This window comes from Equus caballus, chromosome 24 (assembly GCF_041296265.1).
Source record: "Equus caballus isolate H_3958 breed thoroughbred chromosome 24, TB-T2T, whole genome shotgun sequence".
Classification (NCBI taxonomy): Eukaryota; Metazoa; Chordata; class Mammalia; order Perissodactyla; family Equidae; genus Equus; species Equus caballus.
The window spans coordinates 48,431,681-48,451,533 of NC_091707.1; the positions used below are offsets into that span (position 1 = coordinate 48,431,681).

The following is a 19,853-nucleotide window of genomic DNA, read 5'->3' on the forward strand; positions in this document are numbered from 1 at the left end:
CTCTGAGGTGTGACATGCTGCAGGAGGAAGAGCCCCAGGCTGGGAGTGGAAGACCCCTCACCTCGCTGTGTGACCTTGGGCCGGTCACACGACCTCTCCTGGCCCTGGTTGCCTCTCTGTCAAGGGGATGGTAGCCAGGATAGAACAGCGAAGTGCTAGAGGCCTGTGGTCCTACAAATCGGACATCCTGCCCAGGAGACTCCCAGACGCCCAGGGCAGTGGGAGATGAACCAGAGATGCACAGAGCACCTATGTGGGCCTGCAGGGTCTTGCACAGGGCGACGTTTTGATCCATGCTGAACACCCTGGTGAAAAGTGCCAGTCCTGGCTCTGAGACAGGTGTCCTCAACACCTCGCTGAGCTGCAGGCCCACCCCACCCCCTCCTCCTTCGCAGAGCCTGCTCCCCAATGGGCACTTGGGGCCCCTGTGGCCTGGGCTGGGTGCCTGTTCATTGAGCACACTCCCCACGATAGTATGGACCAGCCCCGAGTCAGTCAAGCAGCGTCCTGAAGCCGTCATCAGAGCAGGAGGCCCCATCCTTCCCGGCCCAGCTCTCGTCAGGAGCACGTGCTCTGCTCTGCCAGCAGCCTCCGCTCCCGTACAGAGGGCACGGGTTCTGCTTCAGGGTGCTCACCCCACACCTAACGCGAACCTTACTGCTCCACCCTGGATGGGAGTCTGGCTTCCGGAGGGGGTTCCAGACCTGGCAGGGTCCCATGGTCACCCAGGGAGCTGGTTAAACATACACGCTCCTGGGGCCCACTGCAGAGATTCTGACTCAATGAGCTTGGGGTGGGGCACAGGAATCTGCATTTGTAACACACACGTATAGGAAGTCTGCATTTATAACAAGCTTATCTGCAGATAGGGTTCAGGAACCTTTTCTGGGGAAATGATAGAACTCTGCTGAGGGTCTCCTACAGATAGATGTTGAGAGGGTCCCCATGCAGGGGGTGCTAAAGGACTTGCCCCTGAGGAGAAGGCAGCAGGGGCCTGGGGAGCAGGACCAGGAAGGGAGAGAAGCCCAGGAGGATGCAATTGCAGGTGCCATTGCAGCCTCAGCTGGATCCCGAGGCAGCTCTGGAGCATCAAGGAGTCCTGGAGGTTGTCCGCCTTAAGGCCACAGGGCTGGGCTTTTGTACCCCCAGGCCGGCCAGCCAGCCCCCGTGGCACACCCAGGCATCTGTGGCTCTCCATAGGGCCAGTGGGGCAGGCGGGGAGGCTCAGCATGCCGGGACAAGCCTCTGAGGGTCACGGGTGCCAGCCCCCAGGAGCAAATCTGGCAGAGGCTGGGCGATGGGTGTGCCGAGCTGCTGAGGGCATCGAGGGGTCCGTGCAGGGCGGCCACAGGGGTGCCGTAATCAGCCTCCACCGCCTGGGCCTCTGTGCCGAGTCAGGCTCTGTGCTGTTTGCCGCCCCCAGGCTCTAACTCCCGCAGGCACTGGAGTGGCTGATCTCACCTGCAGACCCACTTCCTGGGGCTGATGACCCCCTGCCCCCGGGTTGTGCTGAGGATCAGACACGAAGATCCTGGGAAGGGGCTTAGCAGAGCGCCTGGCACGAAGCGAGTGCTCCAGAAACCATGGAGCGTGTTCCTACTGCTGTTGTAGATGGGGAAACCGAGGCTGGGGCTGGGACCTGCCTCGGGTGACACAGCTAGATTTTGAGCCGGGTCTGAACCCAGGTGTGTCTGACTCCTGAGCCGCGGCTGCCTCTGCCCAGCACACTGTACCAGGCCTGCAGCCAAGAACACGGGTGTGCTGCTTCCCCAGCCCTCCCTTTCCAGCTTGGGAGTGTAGAGGCCCTCTGGGTGGAAGGGGTGACTTTGGAGGCCCGGCAAAGAAGGGCAGGAGGAGAAATCTAGGTAGAGGAAACTGCACGGGCAGAAGCCCAGCGGTGGGAAAGCTGTGGGCTGCTCAGGAGCGGCTCCCTGGGGAGACCCGGACACGTGGGTAGGAGATAAGATGCTGGGAAGGCCTTGAACGCAGAGCCCCGGGGTTGTGGGACCTCCTTCCGCAGATGCAGTGAGCTACACTGCTCCTCACAGTCAGATGGCGATTGGCCACTGGAGCGTGAACACACTTGGTTGTTTCTGGAGCACTCAACACGTATGTGCCAGGCGCTCGGCTGAGCCCCATAAGGATCCTGAGGTCCGACCCTCAGCACACCTTGGGGTCAGGAGTCAGTAGCCTCATGAACTGCTTGCCATCAACGAAAATGAGGAAGGAAGGGAGGGGCCCCTTGGGCCTGTCCTCCCCTGGAGGCATAGTGACTAAGCTGCCACCCTCCTCCCGGCAGGGGGAGGGGATGGCGGGCTGGTCCTCTTCGCCTTTGAAGAAAGCTCTTGTCAGTGTCTGCAGCCGCATTCCCAGCTGCCTCAGGAGCCACTGTGTGGCCTTTGGATGGTCCTGGTGAGCAGGACAGAGAGGAGCCTGGCCCCTCTGCTCGGAGGCCGAGGAGCGCCCTTGACCTGCCCTTGACTCCTCAGAGGAGGAGGAAGCACAGGCTCCCACCAGATGCAGGTCCGGGCCGCGTGCTTTCTGTGCCCCGGCTCGTTGAATTCTCAGAACAACCCCATAAGAGGGCACCGTGCCCCTGCTGTGAGACCAGGAGATGGAAATGTCCCCCAGCCAGGAGTGGCCTGCTCGGTTCTAGCCGGGTCTGTCGATTCTAGAGTTCGTGCTGGTTTTCCCTGGCTTTCTCCCTCTCTCTCACTTAAAAAATGTTTTTACCAAAATGAGATCATGCTTTTCCCTCTACAGTGGTTGACTTTCAAAGCCACAAGAGTCACCCAGGATCTGTGAGGAGATGGAGCTGAGGGTGCCAGGGGGCGTGGAGGGGACTCAGATCACTGTCATAGGCCTGGGCCTTCCCCCCCAGAAGCACTCCCACATCACCCCAGAACTTTCCAGGACATGGGGAGCAGGGTGCCGAGCAGGGGAAGAGAGAACCAGCCTGTACCAAAGAATTAACGAGATAATCTACATGGGGTGTGGTGTTTCCCAGTCCGTGGGTCGCAGCCCACTGGGGGTGTGGTATGATACAAAAATATATTTGCTCTTTGTCCAGGTTCCTGACACAGAGCTCCTGAAAGCTGGAATTTCCTGAGCGATGGGGCAGTCTCTTTTTATTCGTAATGAGCCCCTTCCACTCACACCTGAGTTTATGCTAAGAGGTGACATGGGTGGGGCCCCTGGACAGCCTCAGGGTGGGGCAGAGGGCTAGACCTTTCAGCCCCACCCTCCGACCTCCCAGTCGTGAATGCAGGCGGTGCTGGGAGGGTGGCGCGTCCAGAGGCGCATGGAGGCTCCATGCCCCTCCCCCATACCTTGCCCTCCGCATGTCTTCCCTCTGGCTGTTCATGAGTCGTGTCCTTTATGATAAACCGGTAAATGTAAGTGTTTCTCTGAGCTCTGTGAGCCGCTCTAGCAAACTATCGAGCCTGAGGAGGGTGGCGTCATGGGGACCCCTGATTTATAGCCAGTGGCCAGTACAGGTGTCCTGGGACTTGCACCCGGCATCTGAAGTGGGGGTGGTCTGGCGGGACTGAGTCCTTAACCTGTGGGTCTGCGCTGACTCCACACAGTTAGGGCCAGAATTGAATTGACTTGTGGAACACCCCATTGGCATCCTGAGAATTTGAGAATTGGCTGTTGGCATTAGAAGGCACCCCAGAGGAGGTCATAAAATCAGTGTTTTGGATCATGACTGGGTCTTTTTAAATGAAAAATTAGACTAGATGAGAAAACGTCAGGCAGTGTCTCATGGAGTTAGAATAAGTCTTGTTGTGCTAAACTCATGTTTCAGCTATGTGTGAGTTCGTGTGTGTGTATACACACTGAATCGCAATGCCAGATATGTTTCTTACTGGCAGTCGTGGTCAACAAAGTTTGAGAAACTCTGGCTAGAGCAGAGGGCTATAGGCTGGGGGGGTGGCATTTGCACCCCAGCAAGTGGATAAATGGACCCACCAGAGTGTGGGGGAAAATAACAGAACACTTATTCTAAAAATCCCATTCTTAAAATTTCTATTTTTGTGAATACTTTTTAAGGGACTTAACAGTTGATAAGGAAATATATATGGACGTTCTGGAGAGGTGCTTAATCTTCGTTTCTATCGACAGCCCTTGTTTGGGGGCCATGGCCCCCACCCAAGGCTGTGTCCATCAGGGTCCCCTTGGGAGCTGTTTAAAAAGGTGGATTCCTGGCCCACCCCCAGATGCAAACTGACAGCCCCTGGGCCTGGACCTGGGAATCTGCATTTTTAGCAGCTCCCCCAGGGGATTCGGATCCAGAATTAAGTAATATAAAGATATTAATGCCTGCCATAGGGTTGTTGTGATATAATAATAATAATATCACGTGCTAAGGTCCCAGCCCAGTACCCGGCATATAATATTTGCTCAGCGAACAGCCCCGTCCTGTGGACTTTTCCTCGCGTGGGCAGAGGCGGCCCCTGGGTGAAGTGCTGAACTGGGTGCATAGGGAGCAGAGATGGGTGAAATCCTTGAAGGACACTGGGTCCCGGAGAAGGAGAAGGTCCGTGGTGCAGCCCTGAAGGACACGTGAACTCTCAGCAGATGTAGGTGGAGGGGACCAGGGGGACGTTCCCTCTACGCAAAGCTCAGAGCGGGGAGTGAGCGAGGCACGTCGACTGCAGGAAAATGAGCATGACCTTTCAGGAGGCAGCGAGGAGGCCTGGAGTGTGACGGGAAGATCTGTGGTGGGCAGAAGGGGAGCAAGCTGGAGGGGCAGAGCCAGGGCCCGGCTGGGGTTCAGGCTGGGGCGTAACCTGCAGCTGCCACTGCAGCCTCCTGAGCAGCAGACTGACGAGGGTCGGTCTGGACGGTCCTTTCAGCAAATACCCTTTGAGACCCTGTGGTGTGCACTGAACACCGTGGGGCGTGGGGACCTCCCAGGGCTCCCAGGACCCACAAGCAGCGTTAACTGGGAGGGGACGAAGGGTGCGTATGGACAGTGAGGCCGTGAAGACCAGGGAGGGTGGCTCTGGCCAAGGGCCATCACGGACGATGGGGTTCCAGTGACTGGAATCGGGGTTTGGGGAGAAGGCAGTCACCAGAGCGAGGTGGGGTGGCGTGGTCGTTAGCAGCCCTCACGGGAGCTGCTGGGGTCATGAGAACTGCTGTCAGGGGTCCTCTCGGTCTTCCTGTGGGTTCTGTAAGCCGTTATCCCTTTTCACAGAGGAGGAATCATGGCTGGAGAGGGGAGTCAGCGTCAGACTGTGATGGGCCTGCAAGGCCAGGACAAGGTGTTGGACTGGGACTGCCCATCCTGGGGCTGCGGCAATGCCACACTCCCCTCCCTGGTCCTGTGAAACAGCCCTGTGCTGGGAGTCAGGAGGCCTGGGGCCCAGCACACTCTGCCCTTGACCTGCTGTGTGGCCTGGACATATTCCTTTCCCTCTCTGGGCCTCAGTCTCCCCATCTGTACAATAAAGGAGGAGGGTGCCTGAGTCCCTTCTGGGAAATCTCTGGAGAGAGCTCTAAAAAGTGCCCCGTTCAGATCAAAGGCAGCAAATAGATGGGGCCGGCCTGGTGGCATAGTCGTTAAGTTCACATGCTCCACTTCGGGCCAGGATTCGCGGGTTCAGATCCCGGGTGCAGACCTATGCACAGATCATCAAGCTATGCTCTGGCAGCATCCCATATACAAAATAGAGGAAGATGGGCACAGATGTTAGGTCAGGGCCAATCTGCTTTGCCAAAAAAAGGAAAAAAAATGGCAGCAGATAGAGCTAACTGTATGTTGTCAGGGAAGCCTGATTGTGTGCTTACTAGGAGCTCTCTGTGTGCTCTCTGGGCTGTCTGACTGTGTGCTCACTGGGGGCTGTCTGTGTGCTCACTGGGGGCTATCCATGCACTCAATGGGGGAAGTCTGACTGTGTGCTCACTGGGGAAATCTGACTATGCTCACTGGGGGCTGTCTGTGCGCTCACTGGGGGAAGTCTGACTGTGTGCTCACTGGGGAAGCCTGACTGTGCGCTCACGGCACATCTCGGTGTGGAACAGTGAGGATCAGAGAGCAGGAAGGGGTGGATCACTCACTTTACCCAGAATAGCGCCTTAGAGGAAGCCAGAAAGTCAGGGGAGAAGCCGGGTCCCCCACTCCTGAGGAGGAGCTCCTGCATCTCTGGGTCCCTGATGCTGGCCGCCAGGATGCTCCCTCAGCCCCAGACTCAGCCCTCAGCCCCGGGCAGCTGCCCGTCTGCGTGGAGCAGCTGGGGGCGAGCTGGGCTTCGTTCTCCCTGCCTGTGGGTTTGGGGGCTGTGAGGACGGGGGGAATGGACACACGGCTCCCTCCCCACACCTGACCTTCGACCCCCGTGTCTCCACAGAGATTTACTGCCCTTCACGCTGCGACTGCCCCGGGCCGTCCTTGAGGCCAGCAGCTTCACAGACCTCGAGACCATCTCCAACCTGGGCCTGGGTGAGTCCCTCGGAGGGCAAGGGGAGGTGGCGGGGCCTTAGGAAATGGGGCCACAGGACTGCCTTGCCGACCACCTGAGCAGAGAGACGGCCCCCAGGCTGAGGCCATGCTGCATCCCGAGTCCCAGCTCCCACGGGACTGCCTGCCCCCTCCTCAGGCTGCTGAGCCCTCTCGAGCCATTTTTCAAAGTGGATGTTTGAAGCTCCCAGGAGGTCTGATGCACGACCTTGTTGGGGCTGAGGGAGCTGGGCCACCAAGGCCAGCACAGGCTGACCTGTTGTTAGTGCCTGGCTCTGGGAGAGGCTGAGCCCAACGTCAAGGCCCTTCTCAGCAGTGGCCAGAGTTGGGGACCAGCTGCCCCCACAGCCCTGGCCCCCAGCTCCACCTTTGTCGGAAGGAAAAGCAGCGTGAGCGTGGTCAGGGGCTGGGGTGTGGCCCCTGCCCCCTTGACCTGCCCTCTGCCCAACCACCTGACCCTGAGCACAGCCAGCCTGCCCTTGTCCCTCTGACCTTTTGAGGGATGAAGAGGGGAGAGGAAAAGAAAGAAGAAAGACAGGAAAAGACAAGGGCGTTTCTGGTGCCTGCCCTTGCACACGATAGTGAGCCGAGCCCACGTCCATTGGCTCTTCCGCGTTGGCCTTGCTGAGCGCTCTCAAAGATGAGGTCAGTGGGCGCTGACCTCTGACCAGGGCCTCGTGCTGGCCCCTGGGAAGCCCAGGCTCACAAGTCTGGAGCCGCTGGGAAGCCAGGCCGTGCGGCTCCGTCTGCCGTGTCGGGAGCAGAGGGTTTCTTACAGGGGGAGCAGGGAACATGTTTCTGGCAGCTGCTGCAGGAGCTTCTGCGAGCCCCAGATCCGGAGGAGAGGCCCAGAGCCTCATAACCTGGGGCCACCAGCTCCCATTTATGACCAGAGCAGTTAATCAGTAAGTCTTTATCAAGACTAAACCCCATGCGGGACCCTGCACTGCACGCGCCTGAGCACAACGCCCAGCACACAGTGGCGCCCATTCCCCGGTGCCGGTCAACGGAAGAAGCAAGGACGGAGAGGGCAGGACTGGGTCGTAGGGGAAGTCAGAGCTGGGATCAGAGAAGACAGCCCCTGGCTCCCGGGCTAGGCTGCTGTCCCCCTGCCCAGAGGGCCACTGGACAGCAATGCGAGATGCCACAAGGCGGCTCATGGTCACAGGCCAGGGAGTAGGAGAAGTCAGGGCCCTGGGGTGTCCACACAGAATGAGCACTGACCCATTCTGACCTCTTTACCTGTCCTGACTCATCTCATCTGCCAACAGCCCTGCAAAGGAGGTTCTGTTATTATAATCCGCTTGTTACAGCAGGGGAAACTGAGGCACAAGAGGCAGGTAACACGTCTGGTGTCACATGGTCCGTGGCGGAGCTGGAATCTGAACCCAGGCCGTTCAGCTCCAGCACCCACCCCTAACTCCTTCTCCAGACTCTCCCAGGTCTGATTTCCCCAGTTAATACACTTCCGGGTGTTTTCAATTGATATTGGAGATAACACTGAACTTCAGCCCCAGATATTTTAACTGTTGAGCTCTTACCCTCCCGGGAGCTCAGACGTAGGACAGATGACAGTGGTGTGACTTGCATAGTCCAGTGACATCCCCCCGAGGTCTAAAGCAGCGTGGGTGACACTCACTGAGTGCACTCGATAGGCACCATCTTGTGTAGTCCTTGTGTCCCCATTTTAAAGATGGGAAATAAAGTCTTGGCACAGCTGAGAAACTTGTCCCGGGTACCCGGGCGGGAGAGAACAAAGCCGGGATGTGCCCTGAGGGCTCTCTGACTCGGCGCAGCCTCTCCACCGGCCCTCGGCTACACCGCATCGCCTTGCAACAAGCAGTCCGTGGCCGTTTGAGGCCGAGTCAGTAGGGCAGAAGATGTGTGGGGCGGTCTGGGAGGCTTCCTCTGAGAGGAGGCAGGTTCTTTGCACCTGGAGGAGGCTGGCTGCCCCTTAGCCCTAGGGCACGCATATCTGCGACAAGCTGCTCCTCTTGGGAACCAGCGGCAGTTCAGACTGTGTCAGCACTCACTTCCTCGAGAAGGCGATTTAAATGAAACCTGAGTACATCGCAGCTTAGGAACCAGAGGGATCTGGTCAGACCCAGTGTCCCCAAGGGCTGGAGGGTGTAAAGCGGGGCTCACCAGAATAGCTTTTCTCTGGAGCCAAGGAAAGGGTAACTTGTCAATCCATCCTCAGAATGCATGGAGACCCAGAGCTGAAAGGATGCCTCCTGCGGGAGGCCGGAGGCCTTGGCTCTGAACGTGCAGCTTGGGCCTCCCACCTTCACAGTCGTGATAAATATGCAAAGGCCAGCGTATGCCAGGGGCCTGATGCACAGGCATTTTGCCCAGCAGGTCACGCGTTGTTCTAGGCAAGGGACTCTTGTGGCCAAGAACTGAAACCCCCTCAAGCCAGCATAGATGAAAGGGGACTTAGGGAAGGGGCGGTGAGGAATCTCCGAGAAATGCAGCGGAAGGTCAGCGGGCTATGAGGGCAGCAGCAGCCATTCCAGCACTGCCGGCCCCTCCCCTCCCCCTCCTGGTTCCTGCTCCCGGTCTGCCCCCACCAGGCTCTGACTCAGCCCACTTCCACCTGATAATCTTGCTACTGGAATGAGTTTCTGAGGCATATGTGTTTCCTATCGCTGGTGCCAGCACTTCTATTTTTCTGGCATTCTACTCACTTTTGACGAAATGAGTGGAATGTAATAAATATCCAAATCATTGCACAAGCCGTGCGTGCAGAGAGGGACGATGTCACTGAAACGGAGCTCTAGATTTGCAGGCTCAGCACAATGTGACAGCCCAGAACGTTTGCTGGGGAGCTGACGTAAGAAAGTCCACGTCTGGCCCTGGTGTTCCAGCCAGCGTTCGAAAGGGCAGGCAATATATAGGTCCAGTCCTGGGCCCACAAAGCTGATGTAGGGAGCAATTCAGCACTAACGATACGCAGTAGATTCTGGGTGCAGAAGAATCGAGAGACAGCGATGGCAAATGAGGGTGAGGTTTGCACAGCTTCTCAGACGTGTTTGCAGCGTATGGATGTTTAATATTTTTAAACTATGTTCAGAAAAGGCATATGTTCTACAGCGCTTCCAAGTTTGCGTGTAATTTGGCTTTTCCTCTACGTTACATAATGAGAATTTTCCTAGTTATTAAAATTTCATGGAAAACTCGAGGTAGAATGACTGTGCCACAACCCATCTTTGGGGTGCCCCAAAAATATTTATTCACTGAGTTTATTGGACTCTCGAGCTGTTTCCGTGGCATCTGGAATACTTTGCTGCGTTTACTCTTCCCTCTCTGTCCTGCCACTAGCCAGGGGCAGTCCAGGTGTGAAACCTTTGTCACTTTTGCCCTCAGCGCTGACAGCCCAGCCCCTGGCTAGGCCCAGGCCCTCTGAGGATTGTCAGAGTGGGCACCTGGCAAGAGGCGTCCCCAGCCGGGGCACAGGAGGCTGCAGGGCCAGCAAAACATCTGCCTCAGTCTGAGGGCAGCACAGAGCCCTGAAGGCACAGGCCCTTGGGGGAGCTCCGGCCGCTGAGCTAAGGCTTGGCCTGGTGCCACTGGGCACAGGTGCCCACAGCTGTGCCAACCACTAGGATTGCGTGACAGCGTTCCGCTTCTCCTCTGGCCTCGACATTCGTGGGCTGCAGGGAAAGTTACCTACTTCCTTCTTCTTGAACATAAAGTCCTACCCTGCCACCGTGGCTCCCTAACAGGTCCCCAGGCCCCAGGCTGCAGCCCCTCAGGTCCCAGCTTCCCCTACCCTTCAGAGTGGCATTGGCTTGGAGGCCTCTGCCCTGCCTGGGTGCAACGTCCAGACCCGTCTTGTGGGCAGGGGAGCAGTTCCTGGTCACCCAGGCCCGGGGCCCGTTTCTCTGAACCCCAGGTCTGCTCCACTCCCGCCAGAATCCAGATCCGAGCGATGGAAAATGTGTTCTCTCTTTCTGCATGTGATGGACCCACCCTGCTCCTGAGGCAGGCTGTCCAGCTCGTGGTCCATCTGCTCGTGGAGTTCCTCGGCCCTCCTTTTTGCCTCCTCCTCATTCTCTTGTCTTTAGACATCCTCTCGTGATTCAGGTCATCCCCAAGTTGCCGTCAAACTGAGCTTTGCTGTGTCCCACCCCACCGAACCCCTGCCTCTCCACTCTGGCCCGCTCGGATGAGCTCCTCCTCTGGAAGCCCAGAGCCAGTGGGGGGGAAGGGGGGGAGCGGGGCAAGACAAAACCAGAGAAGTGCGGTCCAGGGACGGCCACTCCGGTCAGAGCGTGCCCCAGAGCCGGAGGAGCAAGAGGAGAGTAAGTGAGGCCTGGATGTGTCAGGACAGCTCCTCCAAACAAGCCACCTTTGACCTGAGTCTTGAAGGATGAATGAGAGTTTGCCTGGTGGAAAGGGTGGGACAGGCATTCTAAGCAGAGGGAACAGCATTAGCCAACACCTGAAGGTGGGGCAGCCCATGGCGTGTTCAGAAAGAAGTGAGAGGCAGAGAGAGTGAGCTGAAGACTCAGTAGGTGACTCTGGAAAGATGTGCAAGGCCACATGCCACAGTTGGAAGTGATTCTGAGCAAATAGCAGCCAAGGGCCTAGGACAGGCCTGGCACAGTGCCACAAAGAGGAGAATGGACTTGCGGGGAGGTGGGATGGAGACAGGCTGTGGCCATGATCTAGGAGAGCAATAAGGGGAGGCATGTCCAGGCATGGGCGGGCAGTTCTGTATATCGTCTGCCCCATGACCTCCACCTTCACCCAAAGGGAGGGGCTTATGGGAACTAGGAGGTGAGCTGGGACCCTCAGCTCACACGTGAGGCTGCTGCCCAGTTCCCCTTTGAGTCAGACTGGCTGCCTGCTGCTCCTTGCTAGGAAAACTGCCAAGGAGACAAGTTTATTGGGCCTTTGTAGAGGGGGCACGTGCTTCAAATGCTCGCTCCCGGGGCCAGAAATCTGTGCGCCGGATGCAAAGAGAGAGAGTGGACCAGTCACGGAGGGGTCAGTGGCTGCCCAAGAAAGCCCAGGGCCCAGACAGCCACGAAGAACAGCTTGCCGGGTCATGGGAGCCTGGAGACGCCCCCTCCCGCCTGGCCCGCTGTGTCCTCAGCTAGTGGCTGTGCTGTGCACAGAGCTACACATTGCAGAGTCACCGGGCAATTTGTCATCCTCATTGTTGTGGGGACAACTGGCCACAGCACTCAGGCTGCAGACCCGGGTCTCTGCTGAGGACAGGGCCGAACCACGACCTGGCTTTCCTCCCCAGTCATGGCCCCACCGCAGAGGGCATGCACACGGCTCGCTTTCACTCGTTTCTCAGCAGCCCCATCGTCCTGGGGTTACACCCTGCTCTCCTTGATTGGGTTTGCGACCCCCTGGCCAGCAAGGTGTCGAACACCCACATGCCCAGCATGCCCATCCCTCGGGGCAGGCGGTGCACACGTGGCCCTCGGCCATCTTGTGCCAGCCCCTTTCTTGCAGTGTCAAGAGTCTGTTGTCTTAGCACATCCCCAGTTCTGGGCTGCACACCGCCCTGCCCCCCACCTACGCCAGGAGAGCAACCGAGATGGGAAGTGTCACAATTTCCTACGAAGGAAGGCACAACACGGCCGCTGAGCATGCAGGCTGGAGATCCAGCCTGAGCTGGTGCCAGTCCAGCTCCTTCACTGCCAGCCTGTGACCTTGGGCAAGTTCTCTAACCTCCCCAGCTCTTCTTCATCTGTGACACAGGGACAGTGTTAGGACATACACCAGAGGGGGTCAGGGGTCAGTGAGCTGACCCACGTAGAGTGAGCAGCCCACAGCAGGACTCAGTGCGGCCTGCTCCTGTTTCTGTCTGCGATGTGATTTTTGGTGGTTTTCTTCCGGATGGGTCCCTCTCAGAAGTGAGGAGCTCCTGGTGAGAGGCTGGAGGCCTGGCCCCCCCACAACAAGGGATCCTGCGCTATTGAGCCCCAAATTAACAGGGTGAAGTCGCCATGGGCTCCATGTTCCTCTCCTGGACGAGCTGCTGGAGCGAGCTCAGCGTGGCCTGCCAGCCGACTGACATTGTTCTCAAAATGTGGTGCCCTTTGCGGAGGGTCCTGAGCTTCGGTCAGCTTCCCCGTAGGGCTAGGTACCCAGAGGTCCAGAACTCCTGAGCTGCTCAGCCCCCCGTGTCCTTTAGTTTGGATGTCCATGCCCCTTACCCAGAACAAGCCTGGCGTGACCTGCGGTGCCTGGATGGGGATGGGCCTGCTGGGGGCGCGGCGGCCACGGGCTGAGTCCGCAAGGCCTGGGTTGGTAGAAAGACCTGTGCTGAGACTTAGCTCGGCAGTGCAGGAGTCCCCGTTTCTGAGCCACCCCCCAGCACACACCCGCTGGGCCTGGGGCAGCTTCCTGTTTCAACATGGAGCTTGACCAGAGGCAGAATCATTTTGCAGTGGCCAGGGGTTCCCCACCCGGAGGGTCAGGTCTGAGCTCACGGGCCACAATCCATAGGTACTTCCTTCCTGCATCCAGCCACTGTGGTGGCCGAGACAGGCCTGAAGCATTTTTCCTGTCGGGACCCCATTCTAGAGATGACTAGACTGAGGCCTAGAGAGGTTGGATGGCCTAGCCCAGAGCACCCAGCTGGTCAGCTGCGGGCACTCGGGGCCTTCGGTCCCTCCATTGCCACACGTGCCTGCACTTGGCGTCATGGGTGCTCCATGTGGGCTCTCACATGCCAGGGGACAGAACTGAAGCCGAGGGTGCCAGGCCCGCCGTCCCCGCCCCACCCCAGCACTGCCACGGAGGTTGGCCTGGGGCTTCCCCTCTCGAGGCAGGAAGTGGTGGGCTGGGTTTAAAACAGTCTGAGAGGGAAAAACAACCCTCCTGGGCCCAGCAGAGTGAGCACCGGCCAGGCCCCCCATCCAGCTCTGCCACCAGCGCCCCCCACCCCGAGCCCGGGGCTGACTGCCTCTGCCCCTCTTTCTCCACAGGCTTCTGGGGCTCCTCGCTGAACCCCCCACGAGGAGGGGGGAGCCCAGGGAAGCCCTCAAGAGACCCGGCGCCCGGAGCGCCCCCCGCCTCCAGCCTCCGGTCGGCCTCCCATCGCGAAAACTGTGCGTGCGAGATCAAGCTGTCCGCAGGAAACGACCGCCTGTGGTTCGTGAGCCCCATCTTCATCGAAGACTGCGGCAGTGCCCCGCCCGCCGACCAGCCGCCCCCTGGAAGCTGTCCCTCGCACCCCTCGCCTCCCACCTCTGATGCTACCTCACCCACCGCCAGGTGGGCCCCTCGCCGCCCGGCGCCCCCTCCCCCGACGCCCCCTCTCCCTCCCCCTGGCCCGGCCCAGCCTCCTGCGCCCCCAGCTCCTGCTCAGGCCTGTCCTTTACCCAGTTCTCTCCCAGTGGCGGCTGCTCCCCCACCTTCAGAGGCCCTTCCTCCCACACCCCCAGCATCCGCCCCTCACCTCACACCCCAGGCCCCAGGCCCCCCAGACCATCCCAGCCAGCCACCCATGACAGCCTGCGAGAGGCTCCCACGCCCCTCCACGGGCCTCGGCTCCCTCAGGGAGGAAGAGATGAAGCCAGGGACAGCCCCCGGCCCCTTGCAGCAGGCCCCCAGCCCTCCACTGCCGGTGAAGAAGAGCCTCCCAGCTGCTCCCCCCAGGCGCCGCATCCCTGAGAAGACCTCCCTGCAGGACCAGGACGTGGGGATGGCGGCCAGGGGGATGGCAGCAGAGGGCGACCAGCTAGGTCTTTCCAGGACGTCCCAGCTCAGCCTGCCCCCCCAAGGGACCTCAGACAGTCCTGAGGACAGGCCTCCGAGGACCACGGGGCAAGGCCAGGAAGCAGCGGCCAGCGAGCCGGGCAGCCTGCCAGAGCTGCCGAGAAAGATCCGGCAGCCCCCCGTCCCGCCCCCCAGGAAGAAACGGGTGTCCCGGCAGCTGGCCTCAGCCCTCTCCAGTCCCTCGGAGAGAGCCGAGCTCCCCACGGAGGAGACGGTGCCTGAGAAAGCCACGTCGGGGCCCCCCAGGGAGGGCCATGGCCCTGCCTCCCAAGCCGGGGCTCAGAGGCCACACGGCCGGGCCCCCGCCCGACCCCAGAGCACGCCCGAGTTCAAGGGCTCCCTGGCCTCCCTCTCGGACAGTTTGGGAATGTCGGCCTCGGCCACTGACCAGGACTCCTACTCGACCAGCAGCACAGAGGAGGAGCTGGAGCAGTTCAGCAGCCCCAGCCTGAAGAAGAAGTCGTCGATGATCCTGGGCAAGGCCCGCCACCGCCTGAGCTTCGCGAGCTTCAGCAACGTCTTCCACGCCTTCCTCTCCACCAACCGCAAGCTCTACAAGAGGGTGGTGGAGCTGGCCCAGGACAAGGCCTCGTACTTCGGCAACCTGGTGCAGGACTACCACGTGTACAGCCTGGAGATGATGGCGCGCCAGACCTCCAGCACCGAGATGCTGCAGGAGATCCGCACCATGATGACCCAGCTCAAGAGCTACCTGCTGCAGAGCACCGAGCTCAAGGCCCTGGTGGACCCCGTCCTGCACTCGGAGGAGGAGCTGGGTCAGTCCCGGGCAGGGCCGGGAGCGCGCGGGAGGGAGGGCTGCGGGCAGGCGATCCGCCTTCTCCACGAGCTAACCGCTGGGCAGCTCGGCCGTGCGCCTGGTTCTCGCAGTGGGAGATGCTCAAGCCCGTAGGAGGCTGGGCAGGACCCGCTCTCAGGATGCCCCCGGTTTTGTCGGGGAGACAAGTCCCGGGAGCAGTGAGAGGCCCAAAGAGGTGCAGACACGTGTGGCTACTGAGGGCCAGTGAGTCTCTGCAGCGGGTCTAGTGGCTCTCGGAGGGGCCGCGACCCTGGAGGGCAGGGGCTGCACGGGAGGAAACAGGCCCCGGGAGGGGAAAGGGCTGGGCCAGGGTCGCCCCGGGGCTGGGGCAGTGCGGGAGCTGACCACACGGTCCCTGCCTCCAGGTCACCGCGCCTCCACTGCAGGGACTCTGAGGGCAGTGGGGTCGGGGGGCCGGCCTGGGAGGGTGGGCAGGAGTGGGGCGAGGGGAGCAAGGCCGTCACGTGGTCCCCTGGCGAAGAGGCTGGAGAAGCAGCGGGGAAGAAGGAGGTGGCAGGATGAGGACCCGGACAGCCAGGCCCAGCCCCAAACCCAGCCGCGGGCCAGTGCCAGGCCTGCGTGGCCACAGGGAAAGGTTACTGGGGCCTCAGCCGAGACTCAGCCACGGGGCCTGAGCCCCTCCCCACCCCCGGGGACTGGCAGCTCAGTGTCCCCCCACGGGGGCAGGATTTGGGAGCTCCCCGAGCTGGGCCGGTAGCCGAGACCCTCCTCCTGGGGATGGGGTCATGCCAAAAAGACTTCCCGAGAATAATTCCCTGCTGTCTCTCTAAGCATGGCCGTGGTGTCAGGTAGACATGGGTCCAAATCCTTGTTCAGCCCACAGCTGGCTGTGTGATCCACGCCGTCAGAGCCTCAGTTGGTCTGTCTGTAGAAGGCGGGTAATGGTGGGTATGCTGCAGAGTTGCTGCGAGATCAGAGCTGACCGACTCCCTTTCTGCTAGATGATCAAGATGCCTCTTGGATAAGATGACATGTGGACAGTGAAGGAATCAGCTGTGTGCACAGCTGTAGAGTGACTTCTCCAGGCAAAGGGAGTAACAGGTGCAAAGGCCCTGCGGCAGGAGCAGGCCTGGCGGGTTGGCGGAGCATCAAGGAGGCCAGCTGGCTGGAGCAGCATGAGTATGAGGAAGCAAGCGAGATGATGAGTGAGAGGCTGTAGGACCAGGTCATGGAGGGCCTTGTGGCCACAGGGAAGTCTCTGGCTTCTACTGTGCATGAGATGGGAGCCACAGGAAGGTTCTGAGCTGAGGAATGTCACGATCAGACACGCCACAAGAGGATTACACTGGCTGTGCCGAGAATGGACTATACGGGGCCAAGGCAAGCAGCAACTAACATACCTCAGGCAAGAGATGATGGCAGCCTAGGGCAAGGTGGTAGCCTGGAAGGGTGAGAAGTCAGGTTCTGATTTACTGTATTCTTGAGAATAGGGTCAAGTGGATTTAGGAATTGAAAGAGAGACATCAAGAATAATTCCATCAAACATTCACTGGGTACCCAGGCCCTCCGTGTACAGGTGCTCAGGTTGTACACTGCACAACTCCAATGTGAATAGTGCCCTTTGAAGTTGCATACTGTCAGGTGGCCCTCTGAGAGTTTCTTCTGTGCCAGGCCCTGTGAAAAGCAGTGGGATACAATGTTTCAGTCCTGGAGGGCTTCTGCGCCTGTGTCTTCTTTGCAGGATCTTTGCACTGTGAATATGCTACAGTGTCTCATGTGTCGTAACTACGGACTGTAACTGCCGGGGCTGTGAGTGTGTCCTCCTGGGGACCAGGGGACGGGGATGGCCACACTGTTGGGCAGCAAGGCCTGGGGGCAGCCTCCTTGCCGCTCGTTTCCTCACCCCTCGCCCCCGCCCTTGCCCACCTGCAGAAGCGATTGTGGAGTCGGCCCTGTGCAAGTGTGTCTTGAAGCCCCTGAAGGAGGCCATCAACTCGTGCCTGCACGAGATCCACAGCAAGGACGGCTCGCTGCAGCAGCTCAAGGAGAACCAGCTGGTGATCCTGGCCACCACCACCACCGACCTGGGCGTGACCACCAGCGTGCCCGAGGTGCCCACCATGGAGAAGATCCTGCAGAAGTTCGCCAGCATGCACAAGGCCTACTCGCCCGAGAAGAAGATCTCCATCCTGCTGAAGACCTGTAAGCTCATCTACGACTCCATGGCCACTGGCAACCCAGGTAGGGAGCTGCGGGGCGGGGCGGGGCGGGGCCATGGGGTCTGTGACCCCTCCTACCCAGGACGCCAGAGCTCTTGGAAGCACTGATTCAGAGGCCTGTGGGGCAGGACCAGGCGAGGTGGGAGTGGGGTTCCCGGCACCTCTCAGGGGTCCCTGGGGACCAGCATGGGGGCTGCGATTGGCCGTGTTCGGGCGAGGAAGCCCCCCCAGACTGCGCCTTTGTGCGAATCAGGAAAAAGCACTGTGTCCTAGGGTGCTGTGACAAAGTACACAGACTGGGCAGCTTAACCGGAATGTGTCTCACGGTTCTGGGGACCAGAAGCTGGAGACCACAGGGCCAGCAGGTCCATGCTCCCTCGGACGCTCGCCAAAGAACGGCTTGCAGGCCCCTCTCCCAGCTTCTGGTGGTGTGTCTGGGTCCAGGTGTCCCCTGTTTATAAGGACACCAGTCATATCAGATTAGGGGCCACCCCGCTCCAGTCTGACCTCATCTTATCTAGTTACATCTGCGATGACCCCATTTCCAAATGCAGTCACCTTCCAAGGCACTGAGGGTGAGGGTGTCAACCTGTGACCACAGAGGGATGCGCTCAGCCCCTCACAGCTGCCTAACTCCACGGGTGGTCACAATTGCTCCCCGGCAGTCACGCTGGGCTGCCCAGCCAGGCCTGCACGTGGCCGAACCGGCTCGGAGCCTGTGGTCAGAGGGGGCATGTGCAGGCTGGCTGGTCTGGGATGGCCTTGCCACGTGCTGGGCGGTTGACTGGCAGCTCACTGGTCTGCAATGGGGGTGACTGGGCCATATGTGTCTCATTCTCCGGCAGGTGACCCCACGCTCCTGCCTGTGGCATCATTGGGGCCCGAGAGGGCATGTGCAGCCTGCAGGGCCACTCAGGGCCTGGGCTCGAACTGGCACAAAGCCACTGTGACATACATCACTGGCTTGTTTAGTCACAAGACCAGGCCAGATTCGAGGGATGGGGAGCTAGACTTCCCTTCTTGATCGGAAGAGCCTCAAAGTCACGTTGCAATGAGCACAGACATAGGGAAGGGCATCATGCGGACCATTTATAATCCATTTACCACAGCATTCCTCCAAGCAGACAAGAGCAGCCATCCTGCACCATGGCACAGACCTTAGTGAACAGAACGCTGGCTGCGTTTCATCTGCCGCTCCTTCAGCTGGCCACTCTTGTGCAGTGAGCAACCTCTGTAACTGTACATGACGGTCATGGTAATGGAGACTGGAAGGATTGTTACCTCAGTAGCCACATAGACCTGGGTTGAAACTCCTTGTCTGTCGCTTAGTACCTGTGTGACCTTGAAGGATTTACTTAACCCCATGAGGCCCAGCTTCTTCACTTGAAGAAGCTGCTTTACAAAGAGGGAAAAGCAAGGCCTCTCATGGTACAGAAGCCACACTCAGTCCCTTGTTGTGAATATTAGAGAAAAACATGTCCCCCTCAATGCACAGCACCTCGCAGTCTCAGCCAATGGTGGCTGCTTTAGGGGAGGAATTCTCTGCGTCTCTTTGTGGAAGTGTGGGCCAGTATGGCCATGGGCCAACAGAAAGCAGTGGTCAGTGTGTGACTGGGGGACGGTGCAAGGTCGCTGTCCCCTCACAGGCCTGGAACAGGCCACAACTCCAGGTCGGGCTCCCTCTTTTGGATTAAAGTGACTTGTGTCCTACAGCCCTTGGTTAGGATGAATATTGATCCCGGTGAGCAGATCCCCACGCCGAGTCAGAACCACACGGGACACGTTATCGTCACATTGGGAAGGTTATTGGAAGAGAGGGTGCCGTCGTGGAGATGAGACGTTAAGTGGAGGGTTTCGTGGGGTGAGTGTGAGAGTCAGAGGCTGGGTGACCTGTGCCGTCCGGGCCCCAGAACGGCCAGCACGTGGCTCCACCAATGGGAACCTCCTCAGGGTCCCCAGGGGAGCACGGCGGGTCGGCGCACAGCCCGCAGGACGTGGAGCCCTCAGAGTTGGACACGGTCAGCCCGCGGTGTGGATCCCGGGAGAGTGGCCGGCTTGCCTCGCAGCAGCGACGTGAAGCTGGAGATCCGGTTGTGGCGTGGCAAAGGGCTGCCGGGGACAAGCCAGGAACCTTCTCAGAGCGAGGCAGCCTCAGAGCTGCAGCAGCCGGGGATTGAGGCGGGCGGGGGGTCCTGCCTGGTGTGGGGGGGAAAGCTGCCGGAAGGGAGGCAGAGCCCGTCAGGACCAGGCTGGGAGCAGCCTCAGGGAGGCCAGGCAGGCCGGCCTGTGCCGTTGGAGGAACATGGAAGAGGCAGGTCTGGCTTTCCTTCCCAGCTGTGTGGCTGTCTTCAGGCCACTTAGGTGTCTGAGCCTCAGTTTCCCCCTGTGTTAAATGGGCACAACCAGACCCCCTTGCAGGGCTGTTGTGAGATTCAGCTGAGGCTGCAATTTGCATCTATCCCAGAGGCCAGGGCTCTGTCAGGACAGTTACCTCCCCGTCTGACCCCGTCTGAACCTCTGATGTGGGGACTCGTGTCTCCCTGGGTCGTGCCGGTGCTCAGGGTGAGGGCGGACCCAGAGTCGTTGTCACAAGACGGCCTTGGGCCTCAGAGGGCTGTGCCATCCTCTGCGAGTCCTGGTTGAC

The 19,853-nt window shown here is 59.7% G+C and overlaps 1 protein-coding gene across 3 annotated transcripts in view; it reads left to right on the plus strand.

The window, feature by feature from the left end:
- The window catches only part of RIN3 (Ras and Rab interactor 3), a 123,318-nt gene that overhangs the window by 79,053 nt on the left and 24,412 nt on the right, over positions 1-19,853 (plus strand). For all 3 annotated transcript variants that reach the window (XM_070249778.1, XM_070249779.1, XM_023628298.2), the window contains exons 5-7: positions 6,357-6,448; positions 13,420-14,988; positions 16,923-17,231. In XM_070249778.1, coding sequence (XP_070105879.1) covers positions 6,357-6,448; positions 13,420-14,988; positions 16,923-17,231 — 1,970 coding nt within the window. The remainder of the gene's footprint in view (positions 1-6,356; positions 6,449-13,419; positions 14,989-16,922; positions 17,232-19,853) is intronic.